The 18,961-nt window shown below is 52.9% G+C and overlaps 9 protein-coding genes across 9 annotated transcripts; 6 read left to right on the forward strand and 3 right to left on the reverse strand.

Moving 5' to 3' along the window:
* Window positions 1–78: 78 nt before the first annotated feature.
* QC763_107937 (uncharacterized protein) lies at window positions 79–567 on the forward strand (the record flags this gene model as incomplete). The annotated part of the gene is made up of 1 exon (XM_062907375.1): window positions 79–567. The coding sequence occupies one exon, from the start codon at window positions 79–81 to the stop codon at window positions 565–567; it is 489 nt and encodes a 162-aa protein (XP_062770321.1).
* Window positions 568–737: 170 nt separating this feature from the next.
* On the forward strand, window positions 738–2,996 carry QC763_107940 (uncharacterized protein; the record flags this gene model as incomplete). The annotated part of the gene is made up of 3 exons (XM_062907376.1): window positions 738–1,076; window positions 1,140–1,852; window positions 1,911–2,996. Exons 2-3 carry the CDS (start codon window positions 1,433–1,435, stop codon window positions 2,994–2,996), a joined length of 1,506 nt encoding a protein of 501 aa, XP_062770322.1. The 5' UTR covers window positions 738–1,076; window positions 1,140–1,432.
* Window positions 2,997–4,166: 1,170 nt separating this feature from the next.
* Window positions 4,167–5,707, forward strand: URA6 (bifunctional uridylate/adenylate kinase; the record flags this gene model as incomplete). Its single annotated transcript, XM_062907377.1, has 2 exons — window positions 4,167–4,476; window positions 4,836–5,707. 2 exons carry the CDS (start codon window positions 4,167–4,169, stop codon window positions 5,495–5,497), a joined length of 972 nt encoding a protein of 323 aa, XP_062770323.1. The 3' UTR covers window positions 5,498–5,707.
* Window positions 5,708–5,822: 115 nt separating this feature from the next.
* On the reverse strand, window positions 5,823–6,743 carry QC763_107960 (uncharacterized protein). The gene is made up of 3 exons (XM_062907378.1): window positions 6,215–6,743; window positions 6,101–6,161; window positions 5,823–6,033 (listed from the first exon to the last, which is right to left on the reverse strand). The coding sequence occupies exons 1-3, from the start codon at window positions 6,619–6,621 to the stop codon at window positions 5,998–6,000; spliced, it is 504 nt and encodes a 167-aa protein (XP_062770324.1). The 5' UTR covers window positions 6,622–6,743; the 3' UTR covers window positions 5,823–5,997.
* Window positions 6,744–7,059: 316 nt separating this feature from the next.
* On the reverse strand, window positions 7,060–9,192 carry PRP28 (mRNA splicing protein prp28; the record flags this gene model as incomplete). The annotated part of the gene is made up of 1 exon (XM_062907379.1): window positions 7,060–9,192. One exon carries the CDS (start codon window positions 9,190–9,192, stop codon window positions 7,060–7,062), a length of 2,133 nt encoding a protein of 710 aa, XP_062770325.1.
* An 873-nt stretch (window positions 9,193–10,065) lies between these two features.
* ORT1 (mitochondrial ornithine carrier protein) lies at window positions 10,066–13,333 on the forward strand. Its single transcript, XM_062907380.1, has 2 exons — window positions 10,066–11,260; window positions 11,319–13,333. Exons 1-2 carry the CDS (start codon window positions 11,117–11,119, stop codon window positions 12,207–12,209), a joined length of 1,035 nt encoding a protein of 344 aa, XP_062770326.1. The 5' UTR covers window positions 10,066–11,116; the 3' UTR covers window positions 12,210–13,333.
* QC763_107990 (uncharacterized protein) lies at window positions 12,496–13,906 on the reverse strand. Its single transcript, XM_062907381.1, has 4 exons — window positions 13,676–13,906; window positions 13,416–13,575; window positions 12,747–13,344; window positions 12,496–12,688 (listed from the first exon to the last, which is right to left on the reverse strand). Exons 2-3 carry the CDS (start codon window positions 13,427–13,429, stop codon window positions 12,867–12,869), a joined length of 492 nt encoding a protein of 163 aa, XP_062770327.1. The 5' UTR covers window positions 13,430–13,575; window positions 13,676–13,906; the 3' UTR covers window positions 12,496–12,688; window positions 12,747–12,866.
* A 239-nt stretch (window positions 13,907–14,145) lies between these two features.
* On the forward strand, window positions 14,146–15,213 carry QC763_0009650 (uncharacterized protein; the record flags this gene model as incomplete). The annotated part of the gene is made up of 2 exons (XM_062905199.1): window positions 14,146–14,666; window positions 15,125–15,213. Exons 1-2 carry the CDS (start codon window positions 14,306–14,308, stop codon window positions 15,211–15,213), a joined length of 450 nt encoding a protein of 149 aa, XP_062770328.1. The 5' UTR covers window positions 14,146–14,305.
* Window positions 15,214–15,271: 58 nt separating this feature from the next.
* QC763_108000 (uncharacterized protein) lies at window positions 15,272–18,559 on the forward strand (the record flags this gene model as incomplete). The annotated part of the gene is made up of 3 exons (XM_062907382.1): window positions 15,272–15,386; window positions 15,439–17,429; window positions 17,485–18,559. 3 exons carry the CDS (start codon window positions 15,272–15,274, stop codon window positions 18,019–18,021), a joined length of 2,643 nt encoding a protein of 880 aa, XP_062770329.1. The 3' UTR covers window positions 18,022–18,559.
* Window positions 18,560–18,961: the final 402 nt, after the last annotated feature.

The following is an 18,961-nucleotide window of genomic DNA, read 5'->3' on the forward strand; positions in this document are numbered from 1 at the left end:
GGCTGGGCAAGAGGGGACGTCGGCCGCTGTGTGGCACGGCTTACCGCTGAGCTGCATGACCGGCAGAGAGATCACAGAATGCTAGTCGCTGATTGGATGCCTGCTTTCAAGCAACCCGAACCCCACAGGGTTAGACGCAGATCATTGGTGGCAGCAACGGCAGGGGTGGCAGCTGCACGACAGGGGGAGTCCAACCTCAACTCGACGACAGTCACTCTCTTGCCGCCCAACCAGCGACTGTCCCGCCCAGGCCGGCGTCCAACCTCACGCTCTTTCGGCAGAAATGGTCCTGCTCGACACAGGCCTCCATCCAATGGATTCCAAGCACTTGCATATGCGCCAGCCCCGCCCCGGGTTGCGACGACTTTGAGCGCCAAGCACCGCCAGAGAATGAGTCCTCTCTCGTCCCTCTCGCCGTGGAACAGATCGAGCATCACCACCCGCCCGGCCATGTTCCATGAACCCGAGCACATGTTTCTGCAGCCATTGATGGGCCGAGTAGCTTCTGATGACACGGTGAAGAGGCTTCCAAGAACGCTGCTTGTAGCTCTGGGCATTTGCAGTTAAACGGTGGTAGTATTAGTCTTTTTCTCTCACTACTTGTGCTGTTGAAGTCCCAAGCTCTGAGCACTATGCACGCACTTCGGTACCATCACCCATGACACCCCCCAAGGTCCCATTTCCCTCAACCAACAGCGTATTGCTATATTGAGATGCCCCCTCTTTGCGAGCTAGGACCAGTGTCCTCCGCTTATCTAGCAGACTTCTCTAGCCTTGATGATCGTCAGGACTCTTCTTTCCTCTTGTCATTCATTGTGAAGTGAGACTCTTCTCCTGTTCTTCTTCCTTCCAGGTTTCCTTCTAGACCGCCAGGAACATTAGGAACACGCTCCTGTAACCAGCATCTGCAACCCACCCGCGGGTCTCTCTTCTGGCCGCCCAGCAAAACTAGCTCCAGTGCCGCTCCGTCACTCCAGTGGGCGTCTATTTTCCATCACGAGTCGCCCGGGCTTTATTGGCAGCTTGGTACCTCGCCCTATCAGAGCCGCTTGCTGGGAAAATACCCCCTGTCCACCGTGGGTGTCCCCATTGCACCCGTTGCCTCCCTCATCGGACCACTCACTCACACCTCCCTGTAGCTGCGAGGCCCGCATGCCGTGTAAGTGGTAGTGGCAGCGGCTATTCAAATCCCACCATCCCCCCAAGAGAGCGCCATCTTCTTTCGGAATTCCTTTCTTTTGGCAGCTGGGCTCTCTTAACCACACCTTTCCCTTGGTTCTGTTTCCGCCACCGTCCTCTTTATTGAAGACTGGTATCTTCCTTCTCTTCAACTTGCCGTCCATCTTTGTAGGTGTTATCGCCGCCTACACACAACACCAAGCAACAAAAAAGGAAGAAGGGAGAAACGACTTTACTGTCGTTGTCGTCCACGATGGGTCTCGACGAAAAGAAGCGGCCAACGGCCTTGAACCTCGCACCGATCCGGACCAAGTCAGCCGGCTCCATCTCTTCTACAGACTCCTCATCCACATCCTCGTCTTTGGCCAAGCCTCCCAGGACACCACGGTTCGCCGAAGCTACAGCAGTAAACTCACCTATCGAGCCGAGATTGGGGCCCTTTTCTGACAAACACGAAATCACTCAGGCGCAGCCAGGAGATGTTGGATTTGGTTATATCGGAAACAGGGGATCAACAGTACCAATGACGCCAAAGTCGCCCTTGAAGAGCGCCATGAGAGTACCAGGCACACCCGGCAGGGGATTGACAAATCCCCTGAGCCCCACCTTCAGAGAAGAGGAGAACCTGGAGGCGCGGGAGAAGATCACAGAGAAGGATCAGGCTAGGGATTTGGTAAGTGAAGGATGATAGAGGTTGGTTTGTGCGAATATGGGACTAACAATCACGGCAGAAAATCAAGACCAGAGTAAGAATGGCCAAGTTCGCCCTCCGTGGTGTCAACTTCAGCTGCTCCCTGATTATCTTGTCCATGATCTCGGCCTCTTTCGCCATTTTCAATGCCACCAAGGCTCTTGCACCTATGAGCGGTCTTCCGGCTTGGTCCAACAACACCAACACCTGGCCTCAGAAGGTCGTTCTCGCCTGTGCTGGTGTCTCGCTCATCATCTGCGTTTGTGTCTTTGTTGGCTACTGCCGTGGTGGTCACAGGAGAGCGGAGAAGGTCGGCGTCTATTACACTCTGTTCGCGGTCGGCTGGTTCATTTTCAGTATGGCTATGTGGGCTGCGGCCGCCGGAATCCTCCAGCACTCCAAGTCCAACAGCGGTAACCAGGATATGTGGGGATGGGCCTGCGTCGAAAACCGTCGATCCGAACTCTTTGGCGGCCAAGTCGACTACGCCCTTGTCTGCCGCCTCCAGGACTGGACTCTTATTTGCATCATTATCGAGTTGGTGGTCGAGATCATCAGCATAACGCTTTACAGCGTCGTCTTTTACCGATACTGGTCGAAGAGGAAGCTTCACAAGTCGATGGACATGCGCGACAAGGCCCGCTCCGATCTCTACCTCGCCCAGCTTCGCAGCCAGTCCGCCCCCAACACACCTGGCTTCGGCCCCAAGTCGCCCGCCTTCTCGCAATATGCTCTTTCCCCTCGCTTCCCGCCCACAACCTACAAGTCTCTGGGCGATATCCAGGAGAACACCTCCGATTCGCCTTTCACTCCTGGTGGCAACAACCTCGTTGTTCCTCAGTCCAACTTCACTCCCCAGCAGGCTGCCTTCAAACTCCAGGCCCCGCCTACCAAAGCTAACCCGGCTACTCCGTCAACACCAAAGTCCGGATACAAGCCACCAACGGCGGCCGATCTTTCACCCTCCTCGATCACCGCCCCTGCTTTCCCGGCACCTACAGTTCAGCATGCGCCAATGGTAGAGGGCGAGCAGCAGTACGAGGCGGTGCCCATCCCCGGTGCCTACGCCGGGCAAGCGATCAAGTCACCACCACCTGTTCAGACAACATTCAACATCCCACGATAAATGGGGTCGCTTGAATGGACAAGGGGTGACGGCAGCAAGCCCTGGTCGTTTTGCATGTATACATTTCTTTTCTCTCAGCCTTTTTATTTTGTTTTATGTTTTTTCTCTTTGTCGACAACTACTCTGCCCTTTGGTGGCTGTCTGCCTTCTTTCTAACCCAAAACTTTTTTCTTTCCTTTTTTGTCTGTTTGGATATACCAATGGCGTTTGACGGCGCGAAGAACTTGATCTTACAAAGTGTGGACGGCACTCGTTCTTTTTTTACAACAACCTCTAATTTGGATGGACTGGAGGTGGACTATATGTACATTATTACAGTGTGGCTTTTTTGGCATGAGCGATCAGAAAGATCTTACCTTTTCGCTGTGCGAGAATAGCGAGGATGATATGAAAGGGGACTATGTTGGACGTGGGAAATGATATCTGGGTAGGTGAGATGAGAAAGACATTTTTTCGCAAATAGCAAAACAAGAAAATTGTCTGAACCTTCGAGATTGTGTATTTGGTGATGGGAGTTTGTGATGCGTGTGATGGCTTGAATTGTGTGCTTGATGCAAGTCATTGCTATGTTTCGGTTGTGCAACTGCCATGTTGAGATATGTGGTTGATGTGGCAGTATTGGTGGCCCCAGAAGGGGGTGGGCAGGAGATGGGGTCAATATCTCGAGGTGGTCAAGATGGTTACGGCGTCAACTTGATCACATCTTTCGGTTTCAACTTTGGTGTGATAGATAACTTCAACACGGAAAGTAGGGCCTTGCCTCATCACAGCCGTTCTCTGGAAAAATAATGTTAGACGGTTGTAACTATAGGCGCGGGCAATTCAGGGGTCCACCAAGAGATGAGATGACATGACACTAACAATTTTATTTTGGATACCTCTAATTATGCACAAGCCAACCTAACTCTACATCCCATCTCTGCGATCCTCTCCTGATTCTGTTCTGTGTTTTTTTTTTTGCTCCGTTGTTTCTTCCCCTTCTTTTCTTACCAATTAGACTTGCTTGCTTGTCCGTGACCGACCATACATACCCCTTACCTAACCGCCACAACTCACCCATCACCCCGCGTCGTCATCGTGCATTGTGCGCGCTGCCCGCCGCCCATCCCCTATCACGAGCTTCCCTCGCGCGCGCGCAAAACTACTTCACACACACACGAGAACCGAACAATGTCTATAGCAGCAGCAGCAGTAGGACGCCAAGCCTGGCGGAAACTGGCGCGCAACAACAGCACTGCTGCGATCCGTCGTACCATCTCCTTGTTGCCCAAGTCGCAGCAATTCCGTCCTACCTCCTTCGTTCCTGCTTTTACCGCCAACGCCAGCAAGGCTGCCCCCCGGTTTTCCCAGTCGCAACAGTACAGATCCTACAGCTCGGGCGGTTCAAGCGGTGATGGGACAAAGGTCAAGTTCTGGCCGTTTGTGCTGGTGTTGGCTGCTGGTACTGGCGGGTGGGTGTTGTTAATTAACAGGCAAAAGAGTAAGTTTACTTTTTCTTTGGGGGACAACGAATGGGCGTACAGCGGAGATGGATGATGCAGTTGGACGAACAGGGGAAGGAGTTGGTGCGGCATGGAGGGTTCTCAAAGAACAGGCGGGAGCTTTGCAGCTGCCGATTTGTTGGAGGGGCAATTGAGCTGTGCCATGTGAGGTGTGTAGCTATGCCAGGTTTCAAGGCAGGAAGCACCCTCAAAGAGCGTCACTTTTTGAACTTCCAACGATACATGTCTCTTGAAACTCGCCCATCAACTGCCCTAATCTCGACATCACAATACTACATACCTATCTAACCTAAAACTATACCCAAACAAAACCACAACTAACCGCCTCAAACCGCAGACATGCCCCCCAACCCCAAGCAAACCGCCTCCTCCTCCGCCAAACCCACCCCAGCCTTCTCCCCCTCAGAAGTAACCGTCCTCTTCGTCCTCGGCGGCCCCGGCGCCGGCAAGGGAACCCAATGCGCCAACCTCGTCAACGACTTCTCCTTCCACCACCTCTCCGCCGGCGACCTCCTCCGCGCCGAGCAGGACCGCCCCGGCTCCCAATACGGCCAGCTAATCCAAGACTGCATCAAGAACGGCGCCATCGTCCCGATGGAAGTCACCGTCGCCCTCCTCGAGAACGCCATGGCCGACGCCATCGCCAAGTCTGGCTCGAAAAAGGCGCGCTTCTTGATCGATGGCTTCCCGAGGAAGATGGACCAGGCATTCCAGTTTGAAAAGGTGGTTTGTCCCGCGAAGCTGGTGCTCTTCTTTGACTGCCCGGAGCAGGTGATGGAGGGGAGGCTGTTGGAGAGGGGCAAGACGAGCGGGCGGGCGGATGATAATGCGGAGAGTATCCGCAAGAGGTTTAGGACTTTTGTTGAGACGAGCATGCCGGTTGTGGAGTATTATGACAAGGAGGGAAAGGTGATCAAGGTGGATGCGACGCCGGGACCAAAGGAAGTGTATGAGGATGTGAAGAGGAAGCTGGTGGGGAAGTTGGGGGAGAACTTTTAGACTGAGTTGACTGGGGCGGTTTTGATATTTTGAGCGCTGAACTTGGTGGGTTGGTTGGCATGGTGTTGATAGAAGGGATGGATGGGTTATGGGAAAGCAAAGGGCAAGCAAGCATTGGAGTTGGAAGAAACTTAAAAATTGGAAAAGGACAAGAATCGTTCGTTTTTCTTTCTTTTGTAGTTACTTTTGCAAATCTTAGATAGAAGCCGAGGTAGTTCATACGTTTTGTTTCCCATCGGTATACAAGTGCACCTGCTCTTGTCAGTATTCCTGGGAGAGACCAATATCGCACTTTTGATCAATGAACCAAAGCAAGTTGGTTGTGAATATGTGTGTTATACATTTTTGCTTGTTGTCTTGCTGGTATTGATACAAATGCTGCCCTGCCCTGCCCTGCCCTGCCTCCCAATCTATACACTTTTTCCCCATCATCCTCTTGGTATTCCTCCCCCCCATTGTCCATTTTCTCTGTCGATCGTCGTCGTGATATCGTAGCGCCTTTACCTGGGGAACTTGCTCCAGCTGCGCTTCCCAACCTATTATGTATCTCATTAGCACTCCTCCCTCTCCCTCTCCCAATACTATTTTTCCCTTGCTACATACCTTCTTCCACTCTCTAATAAGCCCAGGCATCTCAAGCATAGCCTTCCTCCTCTTCTCCATCCTATCATCCTGTCAGCACCCCATCTTTCCGCCTCTCCCCAAAGGAATACGTACTTTGCAACCAGTACCCTCTCATGCTTATGACCCTTGACCTTCTCACCCAAACCAGTACCCTTCACCCTCAACCCAAACTCCACCCTCTTCGCCAGTCTCGTCTCCGTCCCCTTCTCCGTATAAGGCAGCAACTCCTCCACTCCGTGCTCCCTCGCCAACTTGACAAGCTCAGCCTGTCTGCGCAGGGAGTATTTTGGGTCGTGCCATTTGCCGGTCACAGGGTGCTTCCGCGGGAGGAACGGGTTGGGGGTCTCGCGCTGGTAAAAGGTGAGGGCCTTGCTCGGAGCGTGGGCCGCGCCGAGGGGGAGGATGGATAGGGGGGGGTAGCGCGCCAGAAAGGTCTTGAGGCGGGGGGGCAGGGATTGCGCTAGTTGGATGAAGGCTGAGGGGTTGGTGGGGGTCGCCATGGTGGGCGGGATGTGTTGTTGTTGTTGTCGTCGTCGTCGTCCCGGGGGACGGGGATGTTGGATTGGTGACGGTGCGGTCGTAGAGGTTCGCAATCGGGAGTGAGGGTGGGAGCGAGCTTGATGGACAGGGTCGGTTATCGAAAAAAGTTCTAGGGTTGGGATTGGTTGATGGGAGTGGGCAATTGGGAGACCCTAACCCTGTGGTTCGTAGGCTACTGAGAGACGAGAAACGCATTCTATTATGGTTTAGGACCTTTCGACTGTCTATAAGGGTTGATAACAGATATTTAATACCAATTTACTGTTTATAAAAGCCTCTTTGCTATCTTTAAGGCCTCGTCCCTAGTAGCAAAGCCAGGGTTAATAGTGCAGATACATGCAAGAACAAAGATTTACAACCATGATGAGGACCAAATTGAAGGCATCTTATTAAAAGCCCTACTGCCATCCCCCCTTGCCTCCAAACCCACCACTATCCTCCACCTTCTTCTGCCCCCTCTGTGGTTTACTCTGCGCAGCCTCATGCCTCCTCAACTCATCCGGCACCTTAGAAATACTCGACTTGGAGATAATCTGCTTCAGGTCATACATCACCTCCGTATCCTCATTACCCAAAAACGTAATAGCCACACCACTCTTGCCCGCACGACCCGTACGACCAATACGATGCGTGTAGCTCTCAATGCTCGACGGCATGTTAAAGTTGACAACCAAGCTCACATCCGGCACATCAATACCACGACCGGCCAAATCTGTCGCCACCAAAATGCTCGACTGGCCGTTCCGCACCGACGCAAGCGAAGCCTCACGCTGCTCCTGCGTCTTGCTGCCGTGAAGTGTCGTCGTGGAGAAGCCCCAAGACTTGATATCCTTAGCGACCATCTCGCAGTTTCGCTTGATGTTGACAAAGACAATGATGGGCGGCTTGAACTGGCCCGAGTTGAGAATCTCCCGAAGTCTGTTCTTCCTCTTGTCTTCGCCGGCGATGAACTCGACGCGTTGCTCAACAGTATCGACGGCTTCGCCTGCGTTGCCGATAGTGACGATGGCTGGGCGACGTAGGTATTTTTTGGCGATCCTTTCCACCAGTGGAGGCATCGTAGCTGTGTACATCATCGTCTGACGGTAACGGTCTTTTCCACCCAGGTATTTCTTCATGAGCTGGGGATTCTCGGCCTCTTCCGTATCTGGCTTCTCGTTGGTGACTGGGAGTGCGTCCAGAATCTTGGTCAGGGGTTCTTCGAAACCTTGGTCGATCATGCGATCGGCTTCATCCATGATGATGTAGCAGCACTGAGTAAAGACCAAAAGTCGTCTTTCAAGGCAGTCGACCAGACGACCTGGCGTAGCAACGATAATCTCTGCTCCGTTGCGGAGAGCGTAGGCTTGTTCTTCCAGAGAGTGACCACCAACAATGCTAACGACAGTGAACCCGAGGGGCGTGGCAAACTTCCGAGCTTCGTTCTCAATTTGTTGTACCAATTCTCTCGTCGGGGCAAGGATAAGGGCGTATGGACCGTCGTTCTTGTTGACATCGTTCAAGGGCGGGAGCTCAGAAATGTATACCAACAACGGCAGCAAAAAAGCTGCTGTTTTACCGGAACCGGTAACAGCCACACCGATCAAGTCTCTGGCCTGGAGAGCAATAGGAATAGACGCCCTTTGGATAGGCGATGGCTCGTCGTAGCCAACATCGTGAACGATATCCAGTAGCCTCCGTGGCAGATTCGACTCTTCCCAGCTACGCATAGGGTTCGGAATAGCACCGCCCTTGGTGGCAATGCCAAAATTCTCCTTGAAAATGCGCCAGTCACGCTCCTTCATCTCCTCCAGCCTCTTCTCCGACCAATGTGAGCCCAAAGCCTTGCGTTTAGCTGCTTGCTTGGCGCGCTCGTGCTGTTCGAGAAGCTGTCTGGCACGCTCCTCTCCCGTTTCTGGATCTCCACGCCGGATAGCCTCCGCCTTTCTTCTTACGAGCTCGTCGGTCGACTCTTCGCCCCCACGCTTGAATACTGGTTCGAGACGGTCTTTGTAGATAGGATCATCCGGTCGGCTCGTATCATCATCTGGGTCCCAATCGAAGTTGAACTTATTCGCGGCCGTTCTCCTTCTCTTCTTCTTAGCCGAGAAGGTAGACTGGTTGACAACGGGTCCCATATATTTGGCGCGCAACTCGGCCTCATCGTTCATTTCCATCTTCGTCCGCCGCCCTTCGTCATCCATGGGGGCGCCGCGCTTTGCTCCGGTGCGATGCGGGCCCCGGTCATCATCTCGCCTGTCGCCCTCTCGTCTGTCGCCTTGCCTGTTTCCTCGGTCGTCCGTTCGCATCGCCTTAGGGCCGGTCGGAATTTCATTTCGAGGCCGTGATGGCTGAGAACTGCCATTGGAATGGCCATTTTCCAATGTTGTCTCTTTTCGTTTCAGTTCCTCCTCTTCTTTGGCCTTCTTTTCGGCGGCGAGGCGCTCGCGTTCTTTCTTGGAGATAAATCGCGGTTTTGAGGCGGCTTCCTCCTGGGCCTTCTTTTGCCGTAGCAAGGCAGCCAGGTCAGGTGGTTCTCGTCGTGAAGCCATCGGTGGTTGATCATGCGGGCGCAGAACGATGGTTGTGTGAAGAAAAGGTCAGTTGTAGCCTCCAAGGTTCACGGTCAAAAATAAGCGAGTACCTTGATTTATGCTTGGGTGGTCTGTGCACCATGTATTGGACAGGACTTAAGGCTCAAGACTGTTTGCTCCTGGGACATAAAAGACAGTCCATAGGCCGGACAAGATAGCCCATAGGCATCGAAGATAGTTGGTATGCCTTAAGAGAGTGTCTATGGGCCTTTAAAGATTGTCTATAGGTGTCTCCGCATAATAATTAGGCTTTTCATAGTCCACATGTCCTGGAAGATAGTCGATATGCCTTTAAAATAATCGAAATGCCTTCAAAATAGTCGAGACGCCTTCAGAATAGTTAACACATCTTGAAACATAATCAGAAGTATGTAGATCTTCTTTGAAGGCGTTAATGTTTTGTCGCACTCTACTTTTCTGCCCTCTACATGAGTGGGGCAGAATTTGTAGTCTTTCGTGATCAACGGAACGCTCCGTCCACAATAAAAGTATAGCGTCACTTCAACGACTTCTGCTTCCTGAGTAACGAGTGACCACGGAGTTGTTGGTCATGTGCAACAATTTTTCGAGGTCTCTCTTATGATATCCCAGGGTCCATATTCCACTAAACAGATCCCAACAACTAGAGTCTAGACTAGTTCAACGGCTCGTCGTTCGGCACCTGTTTGACATGTGAGAGCCCCGTGTAAAGGAGAGCGAAAATAGCGAACTCGGCGCTAGAGTTGGCTTATTAGTGGAGATGTCGTTGGCAAATGCCACTGATGGTTGATTAGATGATCTTATCTGATCATCTTTGACATGGTCCATGTGGCCCATCATCCCCACCCAACATGCCGATTAGGTAACCCAGTTGCAAAACACCTCACAAAAAACCCCATTGGAACGTTTCGAATCTTGTTCCAAACCCCACTGCTACCGAGGTCTGGGATTGCTGACCTCAACAAAGCTTCACGCAAGCAGCATCAATCATGCGATTCCAGGAACCCCAGGACTGAATCGCAACCCAGAGACGTCCCTCCTTGCCCCGCCAAACCGCTAACCCTGGGTTGCCAAGCCCCCAGGGTAACAGCACAACGGCTGGCTTCCGCTGACCAGCAGACGGCTGAACGGTTTTCCAAGTTTTTTTTCCCAGGGCTTTGAACATCTGATGGCCGAGTTTGGATTCTGCCGCTACACAACACCATGCTTTTGTATTGATCGACAGCCGATTTCGCAACACCGGGAGAAGCTGCTGCTTCAGCCTTGAGGTGGTGTGAGGTCTCTACGACCTCGCCGGCCTACAAAAGGGCGAGCACCCATCAAAGCATTTCCCTGCATTGCTCCTGATAGTAGCCCCTCCAGACCGGTCCCCGCCCCGCTCATTGGATCTTGACCCTCGTGGGGTTTCCCGGGATCAACTCGCAGTTTTGAGCGGTGACTGAAGAAACTTGAGACGGCAAAGCTCTCATGTGAGTGGGAATTCGGGGGTTGGGTCGTGGTGGCAGTGAATAGTTTTGTCTTGTCTTGTCTTTTCTTTATTATATGGGTCGTTTCACCCTCGCTGCAACCCGGCCGAGTCCAAGTCTGTTTGTCACTCATCAGTGTCTTCACAGTCACACCCGCCCGCTCTCCAAAGTCCAAGCTGCAGGTCGTCATCCTATCTTGTCTCGAAAAAGACTCCAATTCGCAACCGGGATCCCCCTCATAAGAGGTATCGAGATCTCTGCAGCCGCATTCTGCGCCCTGCTCCGTGTCCTGCGTCTTTATCACGCGCAGTGTCGGGGACTCAATTGAGAGCGTGTGTGTGCCATTGTGCGCCCAGGAGGGTATCGACACTGGGCTATTCGCTCCCGGCTGTCAAAAGAAGGGAGGAAGTGAACGTCTCCCACAGTTCCAACTCACTATGGAGCCAGCAGTCACACTTAAACCAGAGGTGCCTCCTGCACCAACCTCATCATCCACCACATCCCCCTGCATCACCACACCAGTAATCCTCAAGCCCAAAACCGCCGTCATGGAGGCTGTTGAGGACATCGTCTACGGCTCAGTGAGTGCCCCTTCATATCTAATTGACGCAGTAAAACTTACCATGCACCTCTTTTCAGGTCGCTGGTGTAGTGGGCAAATACATCGAATACCCCTTCGACACAGTCAAAGTCCGCCTCCAATCCCAACCCGACCACCTCCCCCTCCGCTACACCGGCCCCCTCGACTGCTTCCGCCAGGCCCTCCGCTCCGACGGCCTCCTTGGCCTCTACCGCGGCATCTCGGCCCCCCTCGTCGGCGCCGCCCTCGAGAACTCGTCCCTCTTCTTCTGGGAGCGCATCGGCCGCGACCTCACCTACGGCTTCGGCCTCGCCTCCCACGACAAGCCGCTGTCTCTCCAAACCCTCTGGCTCACGGGCGGCTTCGCCGGCGCCATGACCTCCTTCATCCTCACCCCCGTCGAGCTGGTAAAGTGCAAAATCCAAGTCCCTGACACGGGCGGGAAGGCCGCCGCCCCCCTGAAGCCAATCCCCGTTATAAGGGACATCTTCCGCCACCAGGGCATCTCAGGCTTCTGGCACGGCCAGCTCGGCACCCTCATCCGCGAAGCAGGCGGCTGCGCGGCTTGGTTCGGCTCCAAGGAGACCACCACCAAGCTCTTCCGTCAGTGGAACGAGAGCAGAGCCACTTCCCCGCAACATCTCGAGCAGATCAGAGCACAAGATGCCCTTCCCCTTTGGCAGCAGGCGGTAGCGGGCGCCTCGGCGGGCATGGCCTATAACTTTTTGTTTTTTCCGGCAGACACGGTCAAATCGAGGATGCAGACCACGCCGATTGGGGAGGTGGGGCCCAAGAAGACGTTTATGGGGGAGACGGCCGCGTTGTGGAAGCAGGCTGGTCTGAAGGGGTTCTACAGGGGGTGTGGGATCACGGTGTTGAGGTCGGTGCCGAGCTCGGCGTTTATCTTTATGGTGTTTGATGGGTTGAAGAAGTATTTGCCTATGCAATAGAAGGGAGATGGGTAGATGGGGATCTATACGCTAGAGTTATACCAGGGAAGGAGAGGAGTTTGCATTGTCAAAGAGGCAGGCAGGCAACATAGACGGCAGCGGCGGGCGGGTATTTTTTATGTCATTCGACATTATCATCAGCGGGCGTTGGGAGAATGGGCACTGATTCGTTACTGGGAATTTGCTTTCGAGTTTGATGAGAAAGGGGAGGGGGAAAAAAGCCCTGGATTTGGCAATTTTGAGTTGGGGGTATTGTGCAAGGTAGTGGCAATGAGATGAAGTGTGTGCATGTCAATGGTCTACATAAAACGGCGTTTTGTAATTATATTTTCAGTGATCCCTCCCAAAGGGATCTATCCTGACCCATTGGTTCCGCCGTTTCAAATCTTTACGCTCTTTTGACATAACCATGCCATCCTCACGCTCACTTTTGACCTTGTCCCGAGTCCCACTTAAGCCACATTTTTGCCAGCATCATCCTCCTCCCGGGTTAGAAACAAGCCCCATGAGCATACTACACATAAAATATCATCATACCTCCCCTCATTCCAGCCCCAGCCACCACCTCCGCCGTCTCACATTGCTCCAAATCACCCTCGCGTGTATCCATATTTCTCACCCCTTCCACAAAAACCACCTCGTCCCCAAACGCCCCAACTAAGACCTCTTCTTCTTCGTCTCCCCATCCGCCTTCTCATACGCCCCGCTCAAGTCCCAATTGTTCAAGTACCCCGTCCCCGCGCTCAAATAAGTAGCAAAGCTCAACCAAGCCACATACGGCGCCAACAACCACCCCGCCGTCGCATCAACCTTCGTCCCCCACAACCAGGCCAGATACCCATTCACTCCCACCAGAGCAAGCACATCGGCGGTGGCGAGGATGGGACGGTTCCAGCCGAAGAAGAGAGGCATCCAGAGGAGGTTGAGGCCGAGCTGGATCGTGTAGAGGGTGGTGCCTTGGCGGGCGGCCGAGATTATGCCCGGGAGGTTGAGGGGGGAGGTGCCGATGCTGTAGGCGCGGTGGGAGGCGTAGCCCATTAGGCCGTAGAGGAGGGTCCAGACTGGGCCGAAGACTTGGGGGGGTGGGCGGAGGGGGGTTGGTTGAGGGAGAGGTAGGTTCGGGGCACTTGTTTTGCTGCTTGGAAGTAAGAAAAGAGATGTTAGCTAAGAGGGTGGATGGGGGGGAATATGAGGGAGGTTACTTACGCCTGGTTGACCATCCTACTGCTGAGCCTAGGGTTATGGGGAGGAGGATGGAGGCTGGGAAAGAGGAGAAGATGGACTCGGGGAGGGTGAGTTGGGGTATGTAAGTGGTCATTTTGGCGGTGTTTTGTGAGTTATCGCCGGTTTGATGTTTTGGCAGTCACTAAAGAGGCTGTTAGTTTGAAAAGTCGGGGTTGTGGTGGTTATAAAGGCTGTGGACGGATTGAGACGGGCAAGCCGCCAACCTAGGTATGACGACATACCTCGCTTTGGAAGCAACACCCCACCTAAGCAGTTGCAGTAGATGCGGGACCACCGTTGGTTGAATGGCCTGATGTGATGATGATGATAATGGGAGTTGGACTTTGAGATATGTGTGTTGGAGATATCAATTGATCTTGGGCAGAATGGTGGTGAAGCAGATGATGACCAATGATGTTCGATGATGTCAAGCTACAGATAATGAAGACGGGCACTGGGGAGACAGGTACACGATTATATAGCATGCGCCTTTCTCGTGGCAATTATTCAAATGGAGTCAAGTAATGCTGATGCTATTTTCCAATTTCGATCTTGTGAAGCCATTTCGATCCTTCTCATGAGGGGCACTACAGTGGGATCGGCCAAGATGGAGCTCAGCCTCGGTGGCCTGACTGACGGATGCAAGTTCAAGATCAGGGTCCTTCTAACAAGATAGAGTCATCCTGGAAACAAAACAGTATATAGCGACCACCTTCATGAAATCACATAGTTAGAGCTTGACCGACCTACAAGTTTTGGTAATACCTTGGAAGGAGGGGCGCCGAGCTCTTTCCTCAGATGGAGACAGTAAACAGTCAATAGTTCTCCCAAGAGAACAGTCAGAGATATTGCTTGGCACTCAAAATAAACAGATGACAATTCCCCTCGAACTCACAATAATAGTTACGGCTCAACAGTCTAAGAACTTTTGCCAGCTAACTGCCAGCCCAGACAGAAGACAACAAAGACAAGAGCAAGAGCATCTCAGGAAGTGGGCCCGTGCCAAATCCAGGCCCCCAGATTCTCCTCGTGGCCCGTCTTGGAGTGGAGAGCATCACGTGAGGTCCCAGCCGAGACAGCCAAAGAGTGGACCTCTCTGGGACTCTGGGATTCTCAGATTCCGCAACACTCGGCGCCGTCGCGATACCCACGTCAACCTCGAGCGCGCATCAGCTGCTGCTCAAGAGACCACATCACTCCAACCATCGCGCATTGTCCGCATTCTACATAATTGTTCGTTTTGACCCTTTCCTGTCTCTCTATTCTTCCCCCAAGATTTCACTGGCCTTATTTCTGCCCTTGACTCTTCTCCTGTCATTTGGAGTTGCCCTTGTTAGCATGCCCAGCTTGGTACCTGGAAGCTGCTTTTGACCTTCATGTCAGCCTCCTCCTCCTCCTCCTGACTCTCCCTCCTGTGCCTGCCTCCACCAATATTCTCCCCTGATTGAGACGGCTTGCGGTGGTGACAATGGCATCTTCTACATTTTTTGGTTTATTTGGGCGGCTTCATGCGCTATCGTTCTTGTTTCATTTACTTTGAATCCCGTTGCCATGTCACCTAACCACCCCCGTCCACCTTTTCCGCCATGCTCCGCTGTGTTCCGCAGAAACCATCTTTCTAACCCGCAATCATGTCGCCAAACAGAAGCTCCCGCTCTGCAAACCAAACAATAGTTTTTCGATTTATCTAGCAAGCGACAAACAAGTCTCCCTAGACAACCGCAACAACGCAACCAGCGTCGACGGGCCCCCCGCAATAAAGAGCCACAAGCACCTTTGAATCTAGGGTGTCACGCATCACCAAGAAGATCCATCTGCTATTGATCCACCTCACCGCAATGGATTACTATCGCGATTCGGCCCGCTCTCCGGGTGATCGCGCTTGGAGTGGCCGCGACGAACCGAGAATCAAGGAGGACAGATCAGACAGTTTCTACCGGAGCAGATCTCCAGGTTCGTTGCCTGGATACTTTTGTCTTTACGTTGACTAACCCGCTGCGCTCAGGGAATGACCGCAGTCGCCGTCGGTCGAGATCCCCCCCTGCCGTTGATCGATACGAACCGAGAAGCCGCGGTGGCCGTGAGGACTATGCTAGTGGCAGAGATCGCGGTGACCGCGACGACCGCCGCCGAATGGTTTCTCCCCCTGCGAATATCGACCGTTATGTCCCAGGTCAAGAAGCGGCCGCGCCCATGCCACTTGCAAACCCAATTCAAGATCCTTTGAAGCTGCCCTACCAGGTGGGCTTTTCCTACTTTGGCGAATGGTGGAGAGCGAACGAGAAAATCAAGGAGGAGAAGGAGCGACTCAGAACTGGTCGTCGCCGGGAGCCAGAGCGCGTTCGGAGTGCCCGCGAAGCCCAGGAGGAGCGAGACAAGGAAAAGGCCAAGATTCAAGTTGCCTATGACGCCTACAAGGAAGATCTTCAGGCCAAGATGGCTCAGAATTTCGTTAAGCTGCACAAAGAGGAGCAGTGGTTCAGGGAGCGCTACGTCCCGGGAATCAGGGACGCCTTCCGCCAACAGTTGCAAGAGCACCGGCGTGAAGCATACGCTCAATGGGAGCAGGACCTCAACAATGGCGTCTTTGATGAGCTTTCGTTGGAGGGCATACCCAAGAGTGAGAGCAATGGTGCCGGTGGAGTTGTAGAAAAGGAGGAAGGTGAAGCCACCGCTGCTAGCGAGGTTCTCGGTGTCGGTGACCTGGTGCCCGTCAGTAGCGATGTAAGAGACGACAGTCTTTACCAGCCAACCTTACTCATCAAGACCATTGCCCCCTCGGTTAGTCGTCAGAATCTGGAGGCGTTTTGCAAAGAGTATCTCGGAGAAGGTGAGGGCGGGTTTAAGTGGTTGTCGCTGAGCGACCCCAACCCCAGCAAACGCTTTCACCGTATTGGCTGGATTATGCTCAATCCCGCCTCCGAAGCGCCTGCGTCCGAGGATGGGGACACCAAAGATGAAGACGGGGACATTGAACCTCCCGTCATGTCAACTGCCGAGAAGGCCCTCGAAGCTATCAACGGCAAGACTGTCAAGGATGAGCAGCGAGGTGATTTCATCTGCCACGTTGGTGTGCACAACCCGCCGGCCAACCCAAGAAAGAAGGCCCTCTGGGATCTCTTCTCTGCTCCCGAGCGTATTCACAAGGACCTTGAGTTGGCCACAGATTTGATCCACAAGTTCGAAAGTGATTTCGGCTCTGATTTCAATGCCAGTCTCCATATTGAGGAGCATGTCGAACAGTTGCGGGCTAACGGGCAACTCCAACCTGCTGTCGCTGCTGCTCCCGTCAAAAAGCCAAAGGTAGAGCGATCTCTCGATGCCGATGAAGCTATGGACGCAGAGGTTGAGGAGGGAGAGGAGGGAGCGGTCGATGATGGAGAAGATGAGGATGAAGGTATGGTGGACGATGAAGTTGACGATATCGACTTGCTAGTTGCAAAGAAGCGACTTGATCTCTCCATCGAATATCTTCGCCGCACCTTCAACTTCTGCTTCTTCTGCGTGTTTGAAAGCGACTCTATCCATGAGTTGACGAGAAAGTGCCCCGGTGGCCATCTCCGTAGACCTCGCAGCACTCTCTCGTCCACTGCCAAAGCTGTTGCTCGAGCGAGCGCAAACGGCGACCCCTTCCCGTCCAAGAAGCGTAAGGAAGCGGAAGACGTCGAAGAGGGCGAGGCTCCCGAAGCTGAGCGCAAGTTTAAGACATCCTCCAAGACGGAGCAACAGCTCCAACGCGCCTACAACTGGGTGAAGACCTTTGAGGAGAAGATCAAGCAGATCCTTGCACCGGAAACTGTCGATCTCAGAAAGCTTGGTGGCAAACCGGTTGAGGATGCTGTCAACGATGAGCTTGGAAAGTATGTCAAGCAGGAGGATGAGCACAAGTGGCGCTGCCGAGTGCCTGAGTGTACAAAGCTCTTCAAGGAGGAGCATTTTTGGAAGAAGCACGTGGAGAAGCGTCATCCGGAGTGGCTGGATAAGCTCAAGGAAGAGGTAAGATTTTCGATGATTCAATATGCCGGTGGTAGTGGCTAACAAACGGGTACAGTTCGAACTGGTCAATGCCTACGTTATTGACCCTGCGCATATTGCGCCTTCTCGTACCGATGCCAACTCCAACGGGCACTTCCCTCCGTCCGGCGGCCAGCAGCCGACGGGCACTCCCCGCGGGTTCAATCTCCAGAACTACGCCATGAACAACATGCTCAACTTTGGGACCTTCCCAGCCATGCCTCTGCTCAACATGATGGGCGGTGCTGGCAACATGAATGCGGCTGGTTGGCAGCACGGAGGCGGCGATGATCGTGGTGGCGGTCCTATTCGTCGGGGTGGCCCTCAGGGGGGCAACCGTCCTCAGGGCCGATCACACCCGTATGAACGCCGCGGTGGTAATCGACCCTATGGCGGTCCCGAGGGTGCTGGAGGCCCACCAGGAGGTCGTGGTCGTGGAGGCTCAAGTAACCGATGGGGTGACGGCGGTGTTACTACCACTGGTCCGCGTGAGGCTGTCCAGGGGCGCACCCTCAAGAGCTACGAAGACCTGGATCAGGTGTCCGGTGGTGGCGGTGGGGAGCTCAACTACTGAGAAAAGGTGATTTTCTCTTTGGCATCACCCCTAAGCTCCTCCCCCTCCGCTTGCAGCCTTGTTGTGGGCATAAAGTGTTGTTTTTCACACCGAGGCTAGCTCGAACAGAAACCAAGGTTTAAAGGGAAGGGTTTTTTTTTTTTTTTTTTTTTTTTTTTGCTTTCGTTTCAGTTTGCGTTTCATCTCATTCTTCAAATTATTCTGCGTGTTTTTTTCTCTTTTCAAACTACCCAAGTTTCATTCCTATCACTGCACAATATCATATCGTACGTTGTCATTCATCACCCCCTCACAGTTTTTTTATTGCGTTTTGAGAAGTTTTTTTGCCGTGTACCATTAGGGAAGCACTCTCTTTCTTCTTTTTGGCTGGTTTCTCTCTACTACTAGTTGTTTTTTTGATCTGGTTTCTTAATTTGTCTCGAGGCGAAAATTGGCGAATAAGGGGCGGGGGGATTATTCAGGTGTGCAGTTGGAGGTTTAGTTTGTGTGTTGTTGTTCTTTTATCTCATTAAATATTACAAAATTGGCATTGTTAACATCATGTGCTGAGTGACTAGATTATGTTTGGGGTAGAAGTAGTTCATGACTTGATGTTGTTGGTTGTGAGGTCTATGATGTTGGGGACTGAATGCTTGGCTTTGACACCCCCTCCTTTTTGGAAGTAAACAATTAACGTTAACCCCCCCAGCAACCTACCCTCAACGCGCAGAATCGGGTTTGAATGAATGAGGCCGTATCATGTTTTTGCGCGCCACAGCAAAACCCCCTTCTTCTACACTCACTGTTGCCTTATTTCGGCTCTTGATATATCAGACGCAGATGTGGTGGTCCTTGAAATTCAGTACGTCCCGCTTTACATGAGAATAGGTAGGCAAGACCTGAGCGCAAGTGACAGTTCAGATTGCAAATGTTGCTTCTGCCATAACGTTAACAAGGGTTT

Source organism: Podospora pseudopauciseta, chromosome 1 (assembly GCF_035222475.1).
Source record: "Podospora pseudopauciseta strain CBS 411.78 chromosome 1, whole genome shotgun sequence".
NCBI lineage: Eukaryota > Fungi > Ascomycota > Sordariomycetes > Sordariales > Podosporaceae > Podospora > Podospora pseudopauciseta.